Source organism: Salmo salar, chromosome ssa28, assembly GCF_905237065.1.
Source record: "Salmo salar chromosome ssa28, Ssal_v3.1, whole genome shotgun sequence".
NCBI classification, from domain to species: domain Eukaryota; kingdom Metazoa; phylum Chordata; class Actinopteri; order Salmoniformes; family Salmonidae; genus Salmo; species Salmo salar.
In genome coordinates, this window is record NC_059469.1 from 19,333,737 (window position 1) to 19,354,580 (window position 20,844).

A 20,844-nucleotide genomic window follows, 5' to 3' on the forward strand; every position below is an offset into this window, starting at 1 on the left:
ATTCACCAGCACAGCCCAGTTCGTCCTGTACCAGCGCTCCGCCCTTGCCGGGCTAAAGTCAACATCGAGCCAGGACGGGTTGTGCCAGCCCCAAGTGCCAGACCTCCAGTAAGCCTACAGCGACGCTCCTCAGCCCGGAGCCCCCAGCGACGCTCCTCAGCCCGGAGCCCCCAGCGACGCTCTCCAGCCCGGGGCCCCCAGCGACGCTCTCCAGTCCGGGGCCCCCAGCGACGCTCTCCAGTCTGGGGCCCCCAGCGACGCTCTCCAGTCTGGGGCCCCCAGCGACGCTCTCCAGTCCGGGACCCCCAGCGACGCTCTCCAGCCCCGAGTCTTCAACGGCGGTCTGCAGCCCCGAGTCTTCAACGGCGGTCTGCAGCCCCGAGTCTTCAACGGCGGTCTGCAGCCCCGAGTCTTCAACGGCGGTCTGCAGCCCAGAGTCTTCAGAGGCGGTCAGCTGTTCAGAGCCTCCAGCGCTGGTCCACGGTCAGGTTCCTCCGGCGACACAGAAGCGGGGGGATCAGCGGGCGGTGTGGGGGCTACGCCCCGAACCACAGCCGCCACCAAGTATAGATGCCCACCCGGACCCTCCCCTATAGGTTCAAGTTTTGCGGCCGGGAGTCAGCACCTTTGGGGGCGGGGGGTACTGTCACGCCCTGACATGAGAGAGAGGGTTTGTTTCTCTATGTGGTTAGGTCAGGGTGTGGGGTGGGCATTCTAAGTTTTTGTATTTCTTTGTGTTGAGCCGAGTATGGTTCCTAACCAGAGGCAGCTGTCTATCGTTGTCTCTGATTGGGAACCATACTTAGGCAGCCTGTTTTTCCTTTGGGTTTTGTGGGTAGTTGTTTTCTGTTTAGTTGTAAGTACCTGACGGAACTGTCGGCTGTCATTTTTGTTTCATTTGTTAAGTGTTCATTTTTGCATTAAACGACAAGATGAACATATTCCACGCTGCACCTTGGTCTACTCATTTCGACACCTGTGACAGTATTATCCTTCATTAGAGGATAAAACATATTTCAAAGCTAATCTAGAAAACAGAGGATTTAATGGGGTTTTAAGGATAAACCTGATAACCCTACGTGTGGTGTGGCTGATCCTCTTGTATCCTCTCACTGTATCCAACATCACCAAGGTCTCTGTGGTGACTCTACTTTAATTCCACCATTCATTTGTATGACTTTGTTAATACAGGAAGGGGACATTATTGTGAGCACTTCCCAAATGGCACCCAATTCCCTTTATAGCGCACTACTTTTGACCAGGGCTCATAGAGCTCTGGTAAAAAATAGTCTACTATATAGGGAATAGGGTGCCATTTTGGACACACAGTGTATGGAGTAGGACAAGCCAATCAGGAGCAGCCAATCTTTTTAATTAATTCAAGTGGCCCGCCCACAGACTGAAGGCATGTCTGAGTGTTCATTAATAAGGGCCTCCATCAATAATACAGCATAGACAGAGCAGAAGGCTAGCGTAGCCTGCTGGAGGGTATGACTGAGTCCCAAATGACACCCTAAAGGGTACTACTTTTGACCATGGTCCCTGGCCAAAAGCAGTGCACTATAAAGGGAATAGTTTGTCATTTGCTGTATTCTAGAACTGAACTCCATTTTGGTCTCAAAGCTGCAGAGTTGTCACTGCACATTCCAAATGGACCTACTCTTAGTCTCTATAGGTCTAACCCTTATTCCCTAGCCACTCCTATAGATCTGAGAGTATTGGAGAGACAGAAGTATTAAGGCAACATTTCCAGCTAGCCAATCGTAGCGCAAGATTAAGACATTTCCATAATACTGTGATATCTATCCAATCCTCTTAGTCACTCGCCGTCAATCCCTTTCCATCTATCCCTCGTGACCTCTCACCATCTCAACCTGAGCTCCCTTTCTCCATCTCTCCCCTCCATCCCTCTCTCTCTGGGCTCCATATCTCTCTCTATCCATCCCTCTCCCACTCTTCACCCCTCTCACACTGGGTGCCAGTCAGCTCAGGCCCATGTCTCAGATGCCAGCAGCAGGGATGGACCCTCCAATCTTGGGCTACGTTCCCATATCCCCACTCGCACACCAGCTAGAATGCATGCCCAATACATTACTTCATCCTTCTACATAGTATGTTATTGAGTATGTTATTGGGGATGTAGGAGTCTTAAACTATGATCTTTTGTTAATCGTATGCCAGTATCCTAGTCAGACGCCTCTCAATATCCATATCATCATCTAAACAAAGAGGTTATTCAAAGCCTATCTGATGTCTGAAGATGACACTGCATCAAGTGATGCTAGTAACACTTGCCTTTTACTGAGATCTAATGAGACTACTTGTGTTCAGTGAAATAGACAATCTTGTGTATTGTGTAGATAGAAGAGCAGGAAATCTGTCAGCTGCAATACTGATGTTGTACTGATAGACATGATGACAACGATTATTGACGTCCTCAACTGCAGTCTACTCAGTAATAACACTGTGAAATATCATACACGGTATGCTATTCTCAGACTCTTGTTGATATTTCAATTAAAATCAAGTGTAGTTTGTCTATGTGATTTGATAGAATAACATTTACATTATTGACTGACTGAGTGACTGACTGAGTGACTGACTGACTGACTGAGTAGCATAAGGTTTGCACTGTGTATTGTGTGTATTTGACAGGCAGACTAACTGTGTTGTTTTCCCTCATTATGGAAAGAGCTCCTGACACACACAGACAGACACACAGAGATAGAGACACACACACACAGACACACACACAGCAGAACGACTGTGGTTGGAGAGCAGAGCTGAGTGAAATTGGCTAATTGCAAAGGGATTACAGGCAGCAACAGTGCAGTTAACATGACTGGCATACAGAATAGGGTTATTATGACGTGCTATCTCAAGACAGTCACACAGCTGATTGGTTTACTGGTGCATGTGTGGTGTGCGGCTTGGTATGTTGTTGGATTCATATCACAGCACTGCAATGGAATGTAAAGATGGACCTTAAAATCTTATGCTGGCCTCAAGGATGAGTGGAAATATTTCAGCCATATTTGAAAAGCAAGAACACTACATTCTCTCAGAGCAGGAGTTGTGTTGTCACCACATAGAATAGAGCTTTACAGCACCCCATCTGTTGTAGTCTGCTATGAAACACCTTGGGCTGTCCTTGGGAGGCTGGGAGAGCAGCAGGACTTCCCTTCTCTGTGTCTCTGTGTGTGTGTGTGTGTGTGTGTGTGTGTGTGTGTGTGTGTGTGTGTGTGTGTGTGTGTGTGTGTGTGTGTGTGTGTGTGTGTGTCTTTCTGTGTGTGTGTGTCTTTCTCTGTGTGTGTGTGTGTCTTTCTCTGTGTGTGTGTGTGTGTCTTTCTCTGTGTGTGTGTGTGTGTGTCTTTCCTTGTTGTGTGTGTGTGTGTGTGTGTCTTTCCCTGTGTGTGTGTGTGTGTGTGTCTTTCTCTGTGTGTGTGTGTGTGTGTGTGTGTGTGTGTGTGTGTGTGTGTGTGTGTGTGTGTGTGTGTGTGTGTGTGTGTGTGTGTGTGTGTGTGTGTGTGTGTGTGTGTGTGTGTGTGTGTGTGTGTGTGTGTGTGTGTGAGGCAGTAAGTGGACTCCCTGTGAAGTGACAGCAGCAAAACTCTTACAAACACCATCTGACTGAGATGCAATTGAAGGACATAGTCATCTCTTTATGCAGTGAGAGAGAGGTAGAGAGAAAGAAAGAAAGAAAGATAACTGACTCACATCACATTCCTGGAGACTACAGGAGAGGGTTAGCTAATGGTGACTCCCAGCTTCACAACACACTGTATGAGGCACTCCATACTGCAGTGCTGGAGACTCCATCTACATCCCAAATGACACCCTATTCCCATTATAGTGCATTAACTTTGAACAAAGCCCATAGAGAATATATGGAATAGGGTGCCATTTTGGACTCCCACTGTATGAGGCACTCCATACTCTCCATATAATATAACATGTACTTGTTGATTGGTGTAAACAAAAAAAGTTTACATGCACACCACTCAAACCTTCTTAGTGGGTGTGTAACGTTATGACCACAAAGTAGGATTACATCAGTGATGTGAAGCGAGATGGCCCTTAACACATCCTCATATACACAGAGTAAAAAAGCATCTGTCTGATAACAATGTTTGGGCTATTTGGTGTGATTGATTATTCCAAGTTAAAGCAGCAAAGGGTGCTGGAACACTCCAGAGCGTTACGTTTGTCATTTGATCTAGTCAATAGGGTGGGTGTGACTGACAATGTGTGACACAAGATATCCCAGCCTTTCTGTTCAACATTTCAGCTGTTATTCACATGCAGGGCATGACAAGATTCATTTATACGCAGAAAATCGTGGAGTGGCGGGCCTAGCAAAATCCCTTAGCCGGCACATTTCTCCTCTGTAATGAAGACCCTGGCTGCATCCCAAATGGCAACATATTCCAGTGCACTACTTTTGACCAGAGCGCTATGGGTAGGGCGCTAAACGGGGAATAGGATACCATTTGGGATGTAACCCTGCATGCCTAGGGGAACTGTTGAGGGCGGCTGTTACACTGCCTGGACATAAACCCCAAACTTATTACATTCAAATAAGATCTACTGCACATCTCCCATCTATGCAGCTGCAGAGCAGAGTAGCTGAAGCGTTCAGAAAGTGTTGCTCTTGGCTTTGGCTGAACAGCCACATCAACGTTTTCTCTCCTTCTGAATGAGAGCATTAAGAGTTGAGTGACATAAATGAGTGCATAGAGTGAGCTGAAGTGTACTATAGGAACAAAGAGCACTGTGTGGCTGTTAAGCATGAGGGTTTAGGATAATATGCCTTGTGTTGGAAAGTGTCATCAGCCAAGAATCAACTCTACAAAACGAATTAAATCTGTAATCTCAATGGGTTTCTGCGAAGCCTCTCATTATGTTCAACAAGGTGTACCTATAGATGTGCCTGATGTCACGTGACTATTTTGAGCACTACTTACTGAACACCAATGGAAGGCTATTAGCGCTGACGTGGTACGATCCCAACAACCTTCCATAAACAGCCACTGTTCTTGTGATAGGGGTGTTGTGAATCATTGTTTGCTGAGATCAGACAGAGGTCAGAGGTTAGGGGTCAGACTCACCACTGTTGCGTTTCTTGCGGTTGGCCTTGCCGCCCGTCAGCAGCATCTTCAAGCTGTTCCTAAACATGGCTACAGCAGTAGCAGATCGCCACGGTTACCACACAGAAATCTAAAGGGAAAAAAAGACAGAAACGAGAAAAGAGGCATATCATGAAGATTTCTCCAAAAGATGTTAGGGACAATAGACGTCTTACAAGAAGTCACAATCCCCTCAAGTCCCTGTACTGCTGTCCTTGGTTCTGAGAGCTATAAACAGGAAGCTAAGGTCTTCTGTTCCTTCCCCCATCTTCTAGCTATAACGAGTCATCTTCTGTGAATACAGAAATGGTACTCTGTACACTGCACTGCCAAGTGATTGCCAAGTCAGCTGTCTGTATGTCTATCTGTGTGAGAAAAAAAGAGTCTGAAGTTACAGGTGTCTAGCCACCTGAATGGCTGATGATGATGTGGCAGGTTATGTTGAACTTGGAGGCCAGGGGCCAGGGTTAGGAGTGGGAGAGTGTACAGTGGTTCTTCCTTTAAAAGTTTTGAGCTTATGCCGCGACTGTTTGTGGTAGATGGTGGCAGATTTGTGGTAAATTGCATCATTCTGGCAACAATGGCTGACACTTAAATAACGTGTCATAGAATTCTGCGGCACCCCGCAAGCTGTGCTGCAGTACGCCTCAACTGTATAGTATGTAGGCAGATAGCTCACACTGAGGATATACTGCAACAGCAGGTGGAGGACAGTAGATCAGCAATACACAGAATAGCTGGTGATAAGATCAAACTCTCTCTCTCATCTATCTAGCTCTCCCCCCTCATCTCTCCATCCCTCTCCCCCTCTCTCCAGGTATCGCCATCCCTCTCTCCCACCCTGTGTCTTTCTCCATCCCTATCCCCAGTCTCTCTCCATCCTTCTCTCCACCAACCCCCCCCCCCCCCCGTCTCCCACTCCATCCCTAATCTAGCTTTCCATCACACCCTCAACATTGTCTTCCTCTCCATCCCTCCTCATCTCCCTCCCTGTACACTGAGCTGAGCCCTGGGTACACAGTAGAATGAGTGAGAGTGCAGATGTTCTCTGTTCAACCCAAGATGACTCAGCAGCTTACAGCCTCATAGACAGGCTCTGAGTAGAGAGAGAGAGAGAGAGAGAGAGAGAGAGAGAGAGAGAGAGAGAGAGAGAGAGAGAGAGAGACAGAACTTCTGTGAGTGTAATGTTTACTGTAAGTTTTTGTTTAGTTCACTTTTGTTTATTATATACTTCACTTGCTTTGGCAATTTTAATTAACATATGTTTCCCATGCCAATAAAGCCCTTGAATTGAATGCGACAGCGAGGAGGGAGTGAAAGACAGCGAGGATAGAGTGAGGGGGACAGAGAGAGAGAGATACAAAGAGAGAGAACTGAACCACCTCTCTGGATCCATACAAAAACATAATCAAAGGAGAGGAACATGAAAAGCTCTCAACTACCCCACGTAATTCTCCCTCTCCTAAACCCTCTAGGCACTGGGGCCTCCCTCTACTTCCAGGAACATTCTGGTAAAGAGCACCTAAACACCACTTATATTGCATGGCACAATTTAAGAAGATACTTCTGAAGAAAGTAGTGGTGTCAGGGTTTGGGACTCCTCTGTGGCTTTGGTTTTCTAGGAAAGCATTTGGTTTTCGAGTAAAGTAAGCTGTCCTTTTTGCTGTATCATTGTACCATTTCTCATGTTATCCAACATCTAGTCTGTTTCCCAAAGAGTCACCTATTGCTTATGGGCCATGGTCATAAGTAGAACACTATGTAGGAATTAGGATGCCATTGAGATGCATCCCTAGAGCAACTGTGACTGAGTGCTGTACCTTCTAACAGTCAATAGCAGTACATGTAAATGCCCTAGCAAGAAGCACATACCAGCTCAGACCAAGGCCAGTGCTAGTGAAACCTTCACAATGTTATAACCACGATGGTTTACCTTGGTATACAGTTAACAGTGTAGAGCGCTAGTGATTTTATTCTCAAATAAATGCCCTGTGCACATGTATACCCCACTCATCTTTTCTAACTACGAATATTCTTCTAATCCTCAAATACTTCTCTTCCAAAATAAGACAAGATATACTGTACTTTATTTTCCATTTTCATTGCAGATCACTGACATCTGTCTACATGTAATCCAGTATTTTTGAACCATTCATATTCCTAAACCCCCACCTTATTTAGCATGTACAGTCTAACCCAGACAGCACGGCTCGGCTGGTGTGTAGCCTAAATAAATTATTAGGTTTGGTCTGACTGGAATGGACTCTGTGACGACTAGAGGTTGACAACTGATGATAAAATGTTACCATTAGGATCTGATATTCAGATGTGATCAGTTAGTAAGTTAATGTGATGATATCTTGTATATCTTGAGGTATATTTGAGGTCATTTCGGTGTGATGTTTCTTTGGTTGGATATTTGGGTGGGGCATTTGATTTGTGAGATGACTGATGATCGCTTGACTGAACTCTGTTAGTAATTCACCAGAGCTGACTGATCTCTCCCATCAATCATTCCGTAAAATAATGCTAGCTAAACATTGAAACAGCAGTGCAGACATAACAAGTTAACTCTCCGACTGAGGTTAAGAAGCTGTATTAAAGTGGACTGGCGAGACCACCGCTGCCTCACTGTATAGCCTTCCAGGCTGATAAGGCCAATTCAGTAAATATACCTTTTTAAAGTTGAATTATGTTCTCCCCAAGAAAACTTCAAGCTACTTTAATGGCCTCATCATACCTGACTGTGTGATTAGATGTAGTGTTCTCTCTCTTCTCTCTAAATCACCCACGGCTAGACTAGACTCAGTGACATTTCTGCTATAAAAACAACTCATTTAAAACCAACACTCCTCTTTAATCACCACAGTCATTAGAACTGCTGGTGTCTGAAACACCAGCCACGACAATAACATTAAACATCCTGTAAGGTTGAGGCGGAGAGATGTGGTTAAAGAGCATATTCAGATGAAACCAGATAATATTCCTGAGTGTGCTTGTACAAAATATTTTCTACGATATACAGTGCCTTCAGAAAGTATTCATACCACTTGACTTATTCCACATTTTGTTGTGCTACAGCCTGAATTCATAATGGATTAATTTTTTTTTTTTTTTACCTATCTACACACAATAGCCCATAATGACAAAGTGAAAACATGTTTTTATAAGTGTTAGCAAATTTATTGAAAATGAAATACAGAAATCTAATGTACATAAGTATTCACACCCCTGAGTATTAGAATCATCTTTGTGAGCAATTACAGCTGTGAATATTTCTGGGTCAGTCTCTAAAATCCTTCAGGCTCTGTCAAGTTGGTTGTTGATCATTGCTTGACAGCCATTTTCACATCTTGCCATAGATTAGTAAGCTGATTTAATGTAACTAGGGCCTCAGGAACATTCAATGTAGTCTTGGTAAGCAACTCCAGTGTATATTTGGCCTTGTGTTTTAAGTTATTATCTTGCTGAAATGTGAATTTGTCTCTCCGTGTCTGTTGGAAAGCAGACTGAACCAGGTTTTCCTCTAGGATTTTGCCTGTGCTAAGCTCTATTCCGTTTCTTTTTATCCTAAAAAACTCCCTACTGTAGTCCTTGCCGAGAACAAGCATACCCATAACATGATGCAGCCACCACCATTTAGTGCCTTATTGCAAACAGGATACATATTCCAGAATATTTTTATTCTGTATCGGTTTCCTTCCTCTCCGGCAACTGAGTTAAAAAGGACGCCTCTATCTTTGTAGTGACTGGGTGTATTGATTAACCATCCAAAGTGTAATTAATAACTTCACCATGCTCAAAGGGATATTCAATGTCTGATTTCTTTTTACCTACCAATAGGTGCCCTCGGTGTTTGAAATTCACTGCTCGACAGACGGACCTTACAGATTATTGTACAGTATGTGTGGGGTACAGAGATGAGAACGTCATTCAAAAATAATGTTAAACACTTTAATTGCACACAGAGTGAGTCCATGCAACTATTAGGTGACTTGTTAAGCACACTTTTACACCTGAACTTATTTAGGCTTGCCTTAAATCAAATCAAATGTTATTAGTCACATGCGCCGAATACAACAAGTGTAGACCTTCAGTGAAATGCTTACTTACAAGCCCTAACCAACAATGCAGTTGAAAAGAATACGAAAAAGAATAAGAAATAAAAGTAACAAGTAATTAAAGAGCAGCAGTAAAATAACAATAGCGAGACTATATACAGGGGGTACCGGTACAGAGTCAATGTGCTGGGGCACCGGTTAGTCAAGGTAATTTACATAATATGTACATGTACACTACTGTTCAAAAGTTTAGGGTCACTTAGAAATATCCTTGTTTTCCATGAAAACATAAATGAAATGAGTTGCAAAATGAATAGGAAATATAGTCAAGACGTTGACAAGGTTATAAATAATGATTTTTAATTGAAATAATATTTGTGTCCTTCAAACTTTGCTTTCGTCAAAGAATCCTCCTTTTGCAGCAATTACAGCCTTGCAGACCTTTGGCATTCTAATTGTCAATTTGTTGAGGTAATCTGAAGAGATTTCACCCCATGCTTCCTGAAGCACCTCCCACAAATTGGATTGGCTTAACCTCTTGGGGCTAGGTGGGACGCTAGCGTGCCACCCGTGGTGCACTCCATCAACAGCAGGTGCATTTCAAGAGCGGCAAATTTGAATCCAAATAAATGTCAAAATTCAAATTTTTCAAAAATACAACTATGTTACACCATTTGAAAGATAAACATCTCCTTAATCTAACCACGTTTTACGATTTCAAAAAGGTTTTACGGCGAAAGCATAAATTTAGAGTATGTTAGGACAGTACATTTACAAGAGTTGTGTGTAATGTTTTGTCAAGTCAAAGACAGGGTCACCAAAACCATAAAACCAGCTAAAATGATACACTAACCTTTTACAATCTCCATCAGATGACACTCCTAGGACATTATGTTAGACAATGCATGCATTTTTAGTTCTATCAAGTTCATATTTATATACAAAAACAGCGTTTTACTATGGCATTGATGTTGAGGAAATCGTTTCCCTCCAATAACCGCAGTCAAGTCAGCGTCACAAATTAAATAATTAAAATTAGAAAACATTGGTAAAATATTATATTGTCATTTAAAGAATTATAGATTTACATCTTTTGAACGCAATCAACTTGCCAGATTTAAAAATAACCTTACTGGGAAATCACACTTTGCAATAATCTGAGCACTGTGCCCAGAAAAATACGCGTTGCGATACAGACTAGACGTCATGTTGGGGAGATCTAAAATCGAAAATACTATGTAAATAATCCATTACCTTTGATTCTCTTCATCAGATGTCACTTCCAGGTATCACAGGTCCATAACGAATGTAGTTTTGTTCAAAAAAAGCTCATCATTTATGTCCAAAAATCTCCGTCTCGTTAGCACATGATGTAAGCCAGCCGGACTTCTCGTCATGAACGAGGGGAAAAAATATATTTCCGTTCGTTCAAACATGTCAAACGTTGTATAGCATAAATCATTAGGGCCTTTTTTAACCAGAACATGAATAATATTCAAGGTGGACGAATGCATAGCCTTTTATAACGTATTGGAACGAGGGTACCCAACATGAAGTAGCGCGCCAGGTGTCTAATGGGACATCACCGTTCCATGGCTCTTGTTCGGTCAGATCTCCCTCCAGAAGACTCAAAACACTTTGTAAAGGCTGGTGACATCTAGTGGAAGCAATAGGAAGTGCCAAAATATTCCTAAACCCCTGTGTTTTTCAATGGGATAGGTTTGAAGTCAATACAACACATCAGGTATCCACTTCCTGTCAGAAAATGTCTCAGGGTTTTGCCTGCCAAATGAGTTCTGTTATACTCACAGACACCATTCAAACAGTTTTGGAAACTTTAGAGTGTTTTCTATCCATATATAATAAGTATATGCATATTCTAGTTACTGGGTAGGATTAGTAACCAGATTAAATCGGGTACATTTTTTTTATCCAGACGTGCAAATGCTGCCCCCTAGACCCAACAGGTTAATGGGCACTTTTTACGTACCATACAGTCAAGCTGCTCCCACAACAGCTCAATAGGGTTAAGATCCGGTAACTGTGCTGGCCACTCCATTATAGAAAGAATACCAGCTGACTGCTTCTTCCCTAAATAGTTCTTGCATAGTTTGGAGCTGTGCTTTGGGTCAGTGTCCTGTTGTAGGAGGAAATTGGCTCCAATTAAGAGCCGTCCACAGGGTTTTTATTTTATTTAACCTTTATTTAACTAGGCAAGTCAGTTAAGAACAAATTCTTGAACAAATCAGTTAAGAACAAATTCATTTACAATGATAGCCTACCCCAGGCTATGGCATGGCGTTGCAAAATGGAGTGATAGCCTTCCTCCTTCAAGATCCCTTTTACCCTGTACAAATCTCCCACTTTACCAGCACCAATCGAACTCTGTCCAGTGTCTGTGTTCTTTTGCCCAACTTAATCTTTACTTTTTATTGGCCAATCTGAGATGACTTTTTTTTTGCAACTCTGCCTAGAAGTCCAGCATCCCGGAGTCACCTCTTCACTGTTGACGTTGAATTGTTTAACTTCGTTCAAACGTTTTGGGTAGCCTTCCACAAGCTTCCCACAATAAGTTGGGTGAATTTTGGCCCATTCCTCCTGACAGAGCTGGTGTAACTGAATCAGGTTGGTTGGCCTCCTTGCTCGCACGCGCTTTTTCAGTTCTGCCCACAAATTTTTTTTCTATAGGATTGAGGTCAGGGCTTTGTGATGGTTACTCCAATACCTTGACTTTGTTGTCCTTAAGCCATTTTGACACAACTTTGGAAGTATGCTTGGGGTCAATGTCCATTTGGAAGACCCATTTGCGACCAAGCTTTAACCTCTATGGGCTAGGTGGGACGCTTGCTCAACAGCCAGTGCAATCCCGTGGCGCGATATTCAAATACCTTAGAAATGCTATTACTTCAATTTCTCAAACATATGACTATTTTACACCATTTTAAAGACAAGACTCGTTAATCTAACCACACTGTCCGATTTCAAAAAGGCTTTACAACGAAAGCAAAACATTAGATTATGTCAGCAGAGTACCCAGCCAGAAATAATCAGACACCCATTTTTCAAGCTAGCATATAATGTCACAAAAACCAAAACCACAGCTAAATGCAGCACTAACCTTTGATGATCTTCATCAGATGACACTCCTAGGACATTATGTTATACAATACATGCATGTTTTGTTCAATCAAGTTCATATTTATATAAAAAAACAGCTTTTTACATTAGCATGTGACTAGCATGTGACTAGCATTCCCACCGAACACTTCCGGTGAATTTACTAAACTACTCACGATAAACGTTCACAAAAAATATAACAATTATTTTAAGAATTATAGATACAGAACTCCTTTATGCAATCGCTATGTCCGATTTTAAAATAGCTTTTCGGTGAAAGCACATTTTGCAATATTCCGAGTAGATAGCCCGGCCATCACAGGCTAGCTATTTTGACACCCACCAAGTTTAGCCCTCACCAAACTCAGAATTACTATTAGAAAAATTTGATTACCTTTGCTGTTCTTCGTCAGAATGCACTCCCAGGACTTCTACTTCAATAACAAATGTTGGTTTGCTTCCAAATAATCCATAGTTATATCCAAATAGCGGCATTTTGTTTGTGCGTTCAAGACACTATCCGAAGGGTAAAGAAGGGTGACGCGCCCGACGTGTTTCGTGACAAAAAAAATTCAAAATATTCCATTACCGTACTTCGAAGCATGTCAAACGCTGTTTAAAATCGTAAAAAAGCGAGAATATTCCGACCGGGAAACCCTGTTTTCATTCAAAGACCAAAAAATAAAAACATGGTGTCGGCTCGTGCACGCGCCTCAGTCTCATTGTTCTCAGATCGACCACTATCCAAATGCGCTACTGTTTTTCAGCCATGGCCTGCAAAGTCACCATTCATCGTTCTGGCGCCTTCTGAGAGCCTATGGGAGCATTAGAAAATGTCACGTTATGCCAGAGATCCCCTGTTTTGGTTAGAGATGATCAAGAAGGCCAAGAAATAGTCAAAGAGAGCGCTTCCTGTTTGGAATCTTCTCAGGTTTTGGCCTGCCAAATGAGTTCTGTTATACTCACAGACACCATTCAAACCGTTTTAGAAACTTTAGGGTGTTTTCTATCCAAATCAAACTTTATATGCATATTCTAGTTTCTGGGCAGGAGTAGTAACCAGATTAAATCGGGTACGTTTTTTATCCGGCCGTGCAAATACTGCCCCCTATCCCCAACAGGTTAACTTCCTGACTGATGTCTTGAGATGATGCCATCTATTTTGTGAAGTGCACCAGTCCCTCCTGCAGCAAAGCACCCCCACAACATGATGTTGCCACCCCCGTGCTTCACGGTTGGGATGGAGTTCTTCGGCTTGCAAGCCTCCCCCTTTTTCCTCCAAACATAATGATGGTCATTATGGCCAAAAAGTTATATTTTTGTTTCATCAGACCAGAGGACATTTCTCCAAAAAGTACTATCTTTGTCCCCATGTGCAGTTGCAAACCGTAGTCTGGCTTTTTTTATGGCGGTTTTGGAGCAGTGGCTTCTTCCTTGCTGAGTGGCCTTTCAGGTTATGTCGATATAGGACTTGTTTCACTGTTTAAAGGCACAGTCAACTTAGTGTATGTAAACTTCTGACGAACTGGAATTGTGATACAGTGAATTATAAGTGAAACAATCTGTCTGTAAACAATTGTTGGAAAAATGACTTGTATCATGCACAAAGTAGATGTCCTAACTGCCTTGCCAAAACTATAGATTGTTAACAAGAAATTTGTGGAGTGGTTGAAAAATGTGTTTTAATGACTCCAACCTAAGTCTATGTAAACTTCCGACTTCAACTATATATACTGCTCAAAAAAATAAAGGGAACACTTAAACAACACATCCTAGATCTGAATGAAATAAATAATCTTATTAAATACTTTTTTCTTTACATAGTTGAATGTGCTGACAACAAAATCACAAAAATAATCAATGGAAATCCAATTTATCAACCCATGGAGGTCTGGATTTGGAGTCACACAAAAAAATTAATGTGGAAAACCACACTACAGGCTGATCCAACTTTGATGTAATGTCCTTAAAACAAGTCAAAATGAGGCTCAGTAGTGTGTGTGGCCTCCACGTGCCTGTATGACCTCCATACAATGCCTGGCCATGCTCCTGATGAGGTGGCGGATGGTCTCCTGAGGGATCTCCTCCCAGACCTGGACTAAAGCATTCGCCAATTCCTGGACAGTCTGTGGTGCAATGTGGCGTTGGTGGATGGAGCGAGACATGATGTCCCAGATGTGCTCAATTGGATTCAGGTCTGGGGAACGGGCGGGCCAGTCCATAGCATCAATGCCTTCCTCTTGCAGAAACTGCTGACACACTCCAGCCACATGAGGTCTAGCATTGTGTTGCATTAGGAGGAACCCAGGGCCAACCGCACCAGCATATGGTCTCACAAGGGGTCTGAGGATCTCATCTCGGTACCTAATGGCAGTCAGGCTACCTCTGGCGAGCACATGGAGGGCTGTGCGGCCCCCCAAAGAAATGCCACCCCACACCATGACTGACCCACCACCAAACCGGTCATGCTGGAGGATGTTGCAGGCAGCAGAACGTTCTCCACGGCGTCTCCAGACTCTGTCAAGTCTGTCACGTGCTCAGTGTGAACCTGCTTTCATCTGTGAAGAGCACAGGGTGCCAGTGGCGAATTTGCCAATCTTGGTGTTCTCTGGCAAATGCCAAACGTCCTGCACGGTGTTGGGCTGTAAGCACAACCCCCACCTGTGGACGTCGGTCCCTCATACCACCCTCATGGAGTCGGTTTCTGACCATTTGAGCAGACACATGCACATTTGTGGCCTGCTGGAGGTCATTTTGCAGGGCTCTGGCAGTGCTTCTCCTGCTCCTCCTTGCACAAAGGCGGAGGTAGCGGTCCTGCTGCTGGGTTGTTGCCCTCCTACGGCCTCCTCCATGTCTCCTGATGTACTGGCCTGTCTCCTGGTAGCGCCTCCATGCTCTGGACACTACGCTGACAGACACAGCAAACCTTCTTGCCATAGCTCGCATTGATGTGCCATCCTGGATGAGCTGCACTACCTGAGCCACTTGTGTGGGTTGTAGACTCCGTCTCATGCTACCACTAGAGTGAAAGCACCGCCAGCATTCAAAAGTGACCAAAACATCAGCCAGGAAGCATAGGAACTGAGAAGTGGTCTGTGGTCACCACCTGCAGAACCACTCCTTTATTGGGGGTGTCTTGCTAATTGCCTATAATTTCCACCTGTTGTCTATTCCATTTGCACAACAGCATGTGAAATGTATTGTCAATCAGTGTTGCTTCCTAAGTGGACAGTTTGATTTCACAGAAGTGTGATTGACTTGGAGTTACATTGTGTTATTTTAGTGTTCCCTTTATTTTTTTGAGCAGTGTATATTCCATTTAGAAAAATCTGCCGTTTCCAGCCACAGTAGTCATTTACAACATTAACACTGTATTTCTGATCAATTTTCTGTTATTTTAATGGACAAAAAAATGAGCTTTTCTTTCAAAAACAAGGACATTTCTAAGTGACCCCAAACTTTTGAACAGTAGTGTACAGTGAGGAAAATAAGTATTTGATCCCCCGTCCACAGAAAAAATCAATCAATCAGATTCCAAACTCTCCACCATGGCCAAGACCAAAGAGCTCTCCAAGGATGTCAGGGACAAGATTGTAGACCTACACAAGGCTGGAATGGGCTACAAGACCATCGCCAAGCAGCTTGGTGAGAAGGTGACAACATTTGGTGCGATTATTTGCAAATGGAAGAAACACAAAAGAACTGTCAATCTCCCTCGGCCTGGGGCTCCATGCAAGATCTCACCTCGTGGAGTTGCAATGATCATGAGAACGGTGAGGAATTAGCCCAGAACTACACGGGAGGATCTTGTCAATGATCTCAAGGCAGCTGGGACCATAGTCACCAAGAAAACAATTGGTAACACACTACGCCTGTGAAGGACTGAAATCCTGCAGCGCCCGCAAGGTCCCCCTGCTCAAGAAAGCACATATACATGCCTGTGTGAAGTTTGCCAATGAACATCTGAATGATTCAGAGGACAACTGGGTGAAAGTGTTGTGGTCAGATGAGACCAAAATGGAGCTCTTTGGCATCAACTCAACTCGTCGTGTTTTGAGGAGGAGGAATGCTGCCTATGACCCCAAGAACACCATCCCTACCGTCAAACATGGAGGTGGAAACATTATGCTTTGGGGGTGTTTTTCTGCTAAGCTGTGTCATGACGTTGGCCTCTGAGTACAGGGAGGACAGTTGACCCCCTCCCCCCTTTGCACCATCCCCCAACCTACCTTCCCCCACCCAGTCCCTGTGTGAAGGAGTGGTAAAATTCCAGGAGAGTCTCTGGCCACATGGCCCATAGAGAGACACAGGAAATTCTTCCAACTCACAGAATTGGGGAGCCAAGCGACATTTGTGTTCTGGAGAAGGTATGGAAGACTGGTGAAGAATCCAGCTACGAACTGGTCCACTTGGTACAATTTTGTGATACTCAGAAGAGACAATATAGCCATATTACCATAAAACGGTTTATATAATAGCCTCAGACTTGAGACTTGCATTCACATGGTTGTATAGAATGTATTAATAAGGATAAAGCTATTTGTAATACATTGAGATGCTATGTACTGATGTTAAAGTGATAGAATTATATTCCTGTACCAAGCTTAACTCAGTCATCGGCACGCCCCCAGGGACACAGACAGGACCAGGCGTCATGTGACATGTCACTATAAAACTATAACCTGATTTACATTTCTCCAGACCAGGCCTCCACTCCATTGCGAGAAGTTGGCCAATAGGTTTGACCATCCAATCCATCTACTGAAAGTGAACTATACCACGTGGTTAACTTTTAGACTATTGATACCGACAGAATAAGAACAAGTCTTTGATATTAACCTGTTGGGTCTAGGGGGCAGCATTTGCACGTCTGGATAAAAAAAATGTACCCGATTTAATCTGGTTACTAATCCTACCCAGTAACTAGAATATGCATATACTTATTATATATGGATAGAAAACACTCTAAAGTTTCCAAAACTGTTTGAATGGTGTCTGTGAGTATAACAGAACTCATTTGGCAGGCAAAACCCTGAGACATTTTCTGACAGGAAGTGGATACCTGATGTGTTGTATTGACTTTAAACCTATCCCATTGAAAAACACAGGGGTTTAGGAATATTTTGGCACTTCCTATTGCTTCCACTAGATGTCACCAGCCTTTACAAAGTGTTTTGAGTCTTCTGGAGGGAGATCTGACCGAACAAGAGCCATGGAACGATGATGTCCCATTAGACACCTGGCGCGAGTTCATGTTGGGTACCCTCGTTCCAATACGTTATAAAAGAGTATGCATTCGTCCACCTTGAATATTATTCATGTTCTGGTTAAAAAAGGCCCTAATGATTTATGCTATACAACGTTTGACATGTTTGAACGAACGGAAATATATTTTTTCCCCTCGTTCATGACGAGAAGTCCGGCTGGCTTACATCATGTGCTAACGAGACGGAGATTTTTGGACATAAATGATGAGCTTTTTTGAACAAAACTACATTCGTTATGGACCTGTGATACCTGGAAGTGACATCTGATGAAGAGAATCAAAGGTAATGGATTATTTACATAGTATTTTCGATTTTAGATCTCCCCAACATGACGTCTAGTCTGTATCGCAACGCGTATTTTTCTGGGCGCAGTGCTCAGATTATTGCAAAGTGTGATTTCCCAGTAAGGTTATTTTTAAATCTGGCAAGTTGATTGCGTTCAAGAGATGTAAATCTATAATTCTTTAAATGACAATATAATATTTTACCAATGTTTTCTAATTTTAATTATTTAATTTTGACGCTGACTTGACTGCCGGTTATTGGAGGGAAACGATTTCCTCAACATCAATGCCATAGTAAAACGCTGTTTTTGGATATAAATATGAACTTGATAGAACTAAAAATGCATGCATTGTCTAACATAATGTCCTAGGAGTGTCATCTGATGGAGATTGTAAAAGGTTAGTGCATCATTTTAGCTGGTTTTATGGTTTTGGTGACCCTGTCTTTGACTTGACAAAACATTACACACAACTCTTGTAAATGTACTGTCCTAACATACTCTAAATTTATGCTTTCGCCGTAAAACCTTTTTGAAATCGTAAAACGTGGTTAGATTAAGGAGATGTTTATCTTTCAAATGGTGTAAAATAGTTGTATTTTTGAAAAATTTGAATTTTGACATTTATTTGGATTCAAATTTGCCGCTCTTGAAATGCACCTGCTGTTGATGGAGTGCACCACGGGTGGCACGCTAGCGTCCCACCTAGCCCCAAGAGGTTAATTATTAGTCTGCAGCTAAGTAAATTATATCATTGAACGCGAAGACCAACGAAACATCCATTCTATGACGACATTAATGAATGTCGCTTTGAAAGATCCATTCTAACCGAGAGAGAGAGAGAGAGAGAGAGAGAGAGAGAGAGAGAGAGAGAGAAGAACTCTCCAACCGAACGACGCTCCAACAAGGATCCCGACGACACACTGAGCGTAAATATATCTTGATTGCAATTGTTCTCAAATGAGTGAGCATTCATGTGCAAAGGATTAGCATGTCAATTGTTAATATTAATGAACTTTGTGTGTCCTCAGCTGACCGTTTATGACCCTTTGTTAACAAGACACCAGCCATGCCTGTGTTAGCCCACTAGGGCACATTACTCTACCAATTCTTTGTGATGATAATTACTGTTTGTATACTTTCTGTGAATTAATTAGTTTAGTAAATAAATGATTTTAAGACAATTGATGTATGGATGACTCTTAGTAAAGACTGGGTTCGTGCAGATACAACAATTTACGACGTTTGGAATGAGACTGGACGCGAGGTAAAATACACCATTTAAACCAGAAGATAATCGGCCTATACTATAATAGAATATAATATATAATGTTATAATATAGGAAAGTTATATTAGGAAAATTATAACTTTGTAATCTGAATATTTTCCTTGGTGCCCCGATCTCCTAGTTAATTACAATTAAACGATTAATCAGTTTAATCGCGTGATAATAATTTCAGGGAGTTAATTGATAAACATGTCTTCAGTTTAATGGTACCCCAAAGACAGGACAGGGGACAGGACAACTTCACCGCATCAAAGGGACGATGGACGGGGCCATGTACCGTCAAATCTTGGGTGAGAACCTCCTTCCCTCAGCCAGTGCATTGAAAATGGGTCGTGGATGGGTATTCCAGCATGACAATGACCCAAAACACACGGCCAAGGCAACAAAGGAGTGGCTCAAGAAGAAGCACATTAAGGTCCTGGAGTGGCCTAGCCAGTCTCCAGACCTTAATCCCATAGAAAATCTGTGGAGGGAGCTGAAGGTTCGAGTTGCCAAACGTCAGCCTCGAAACCTTAATGACTTGGAGAAGATCTGCAAAGAGGAGTGGGACAAAATCCCTCCTGAGATGTGTGCAAACCCGGTGGCCAACTACAAGAAACATCTGACCTCTGTGATTGCCAACAAAGATTTTGCCACCAAGTACTAAGTCATGTTTTGCAGAGGGATCAAATACTTACTTCTCTCATTAAAATGCAAATCATTTTATAAAATTTTTGACATGCGTTTTTCTGGATTTTTTTGTTGTTATTCTGTCTCTCACTGTTCAAATAAACCTACCATTAAAATTATAGACTGATCATTTCTTTGTAAGTGGGCAAACGTACAAAATCAGCAGGGGATCAAATACTTTTTTCCCTCACTGTAGGTAGAGTTATTAAAGTGACTATGCATAGATAATAGAGGGTAGCAGCGGCATAAAAGAGGGGGGGGCAATGCAAATAGTCTGGGTAGCCATTTGATTAGATGTTCAGGAGTCTCATGTTTTGAGGGTAGAAGCTGTTTAGAAGCCTTTTGGACCTAGACTTGGCACTGCGGTATCGCTTGCCGTGCGGTAGCAGAGAGAACAGTCTATGACTAGGGTGGCTGGAGTCTTTGACAATATTTAGGGCCTTCCTCTGACACCGCCTGGTATAGAGGTCCTGGATGGCAGGAAGCTTGGCCCCAGTGATGTACTGCGCCGTACGCACTACCCTCTGTATTGCCTTGCGGTCGGAGGCCGAGCAGTTGCCATACCAGGCAGTGATGCAACCAGTCAGGATGCTCTCGATGGTGCAGCTGTAGAACCTTATGAGGATCTGAGGACCCATGCCAAATTTTTCAGTCTCATGAGGGGGGATAGGTGACCTTGTCATTGCCGGAGATCAGGCCTACCACTGTTGAAATTTGAGGGCACTATGGTGTTGAACGCTGAGCTGTAGTCAATTAATAGCATTCTCACATAGGTGTTCCTTTTGTCCAGGTAGGAAAGGGCAGTGTGGAGTGCAATAGATATCTGTGGATCTGTTAGGGTTTCATTCAAATTGGAGTGGGTCTAGGGTTTCTGGGATAATGGAGTTGATGTGAGCCATGGCTACAAACGTGAGTGCTACAGGTCGGTAGTCATTTAGGCAGGTTACCTTAGTGTGCCTTGGTGTTCTTCATTAAGGGTTTGAATACTTATTGACTCAAGACATTTCAGCTTTTCCTTTTTAATTAATTAGT

The 20,844-nt window shown here is 43.0% G+C and overlaps 1 protein-coding gene across 3 annotated transcripts in view; it reads right to left on the minus strand.

The window, feature by feature from the left end:
• Window positions 1-20,844, minus strand: part of tanc2b (tetratricopeptide repeat, ankyrin repeat and coiled-coil containing 2b) — a 253,028-nt gene that overhangs the window by 166,902 nt on the left and 65,282 nt on the right. For all 3 annotated transcript variants that reach the window (XM_014179855.2, XM_014179852.2, XM_014179853.2), the window contains exon 3: window positions 5,109-5,217. In XM_014179855.2, the coding sequence (XP_014035330.1) occupies window positions 5,109-5,175 (67 nt within the window). In that variant the 5' untranslated portion in view covers window positions 5,176-5,217. The remainder of the gene's footprint in view (window positions 1-5,108; window positions 5,218-20,844) is intronic.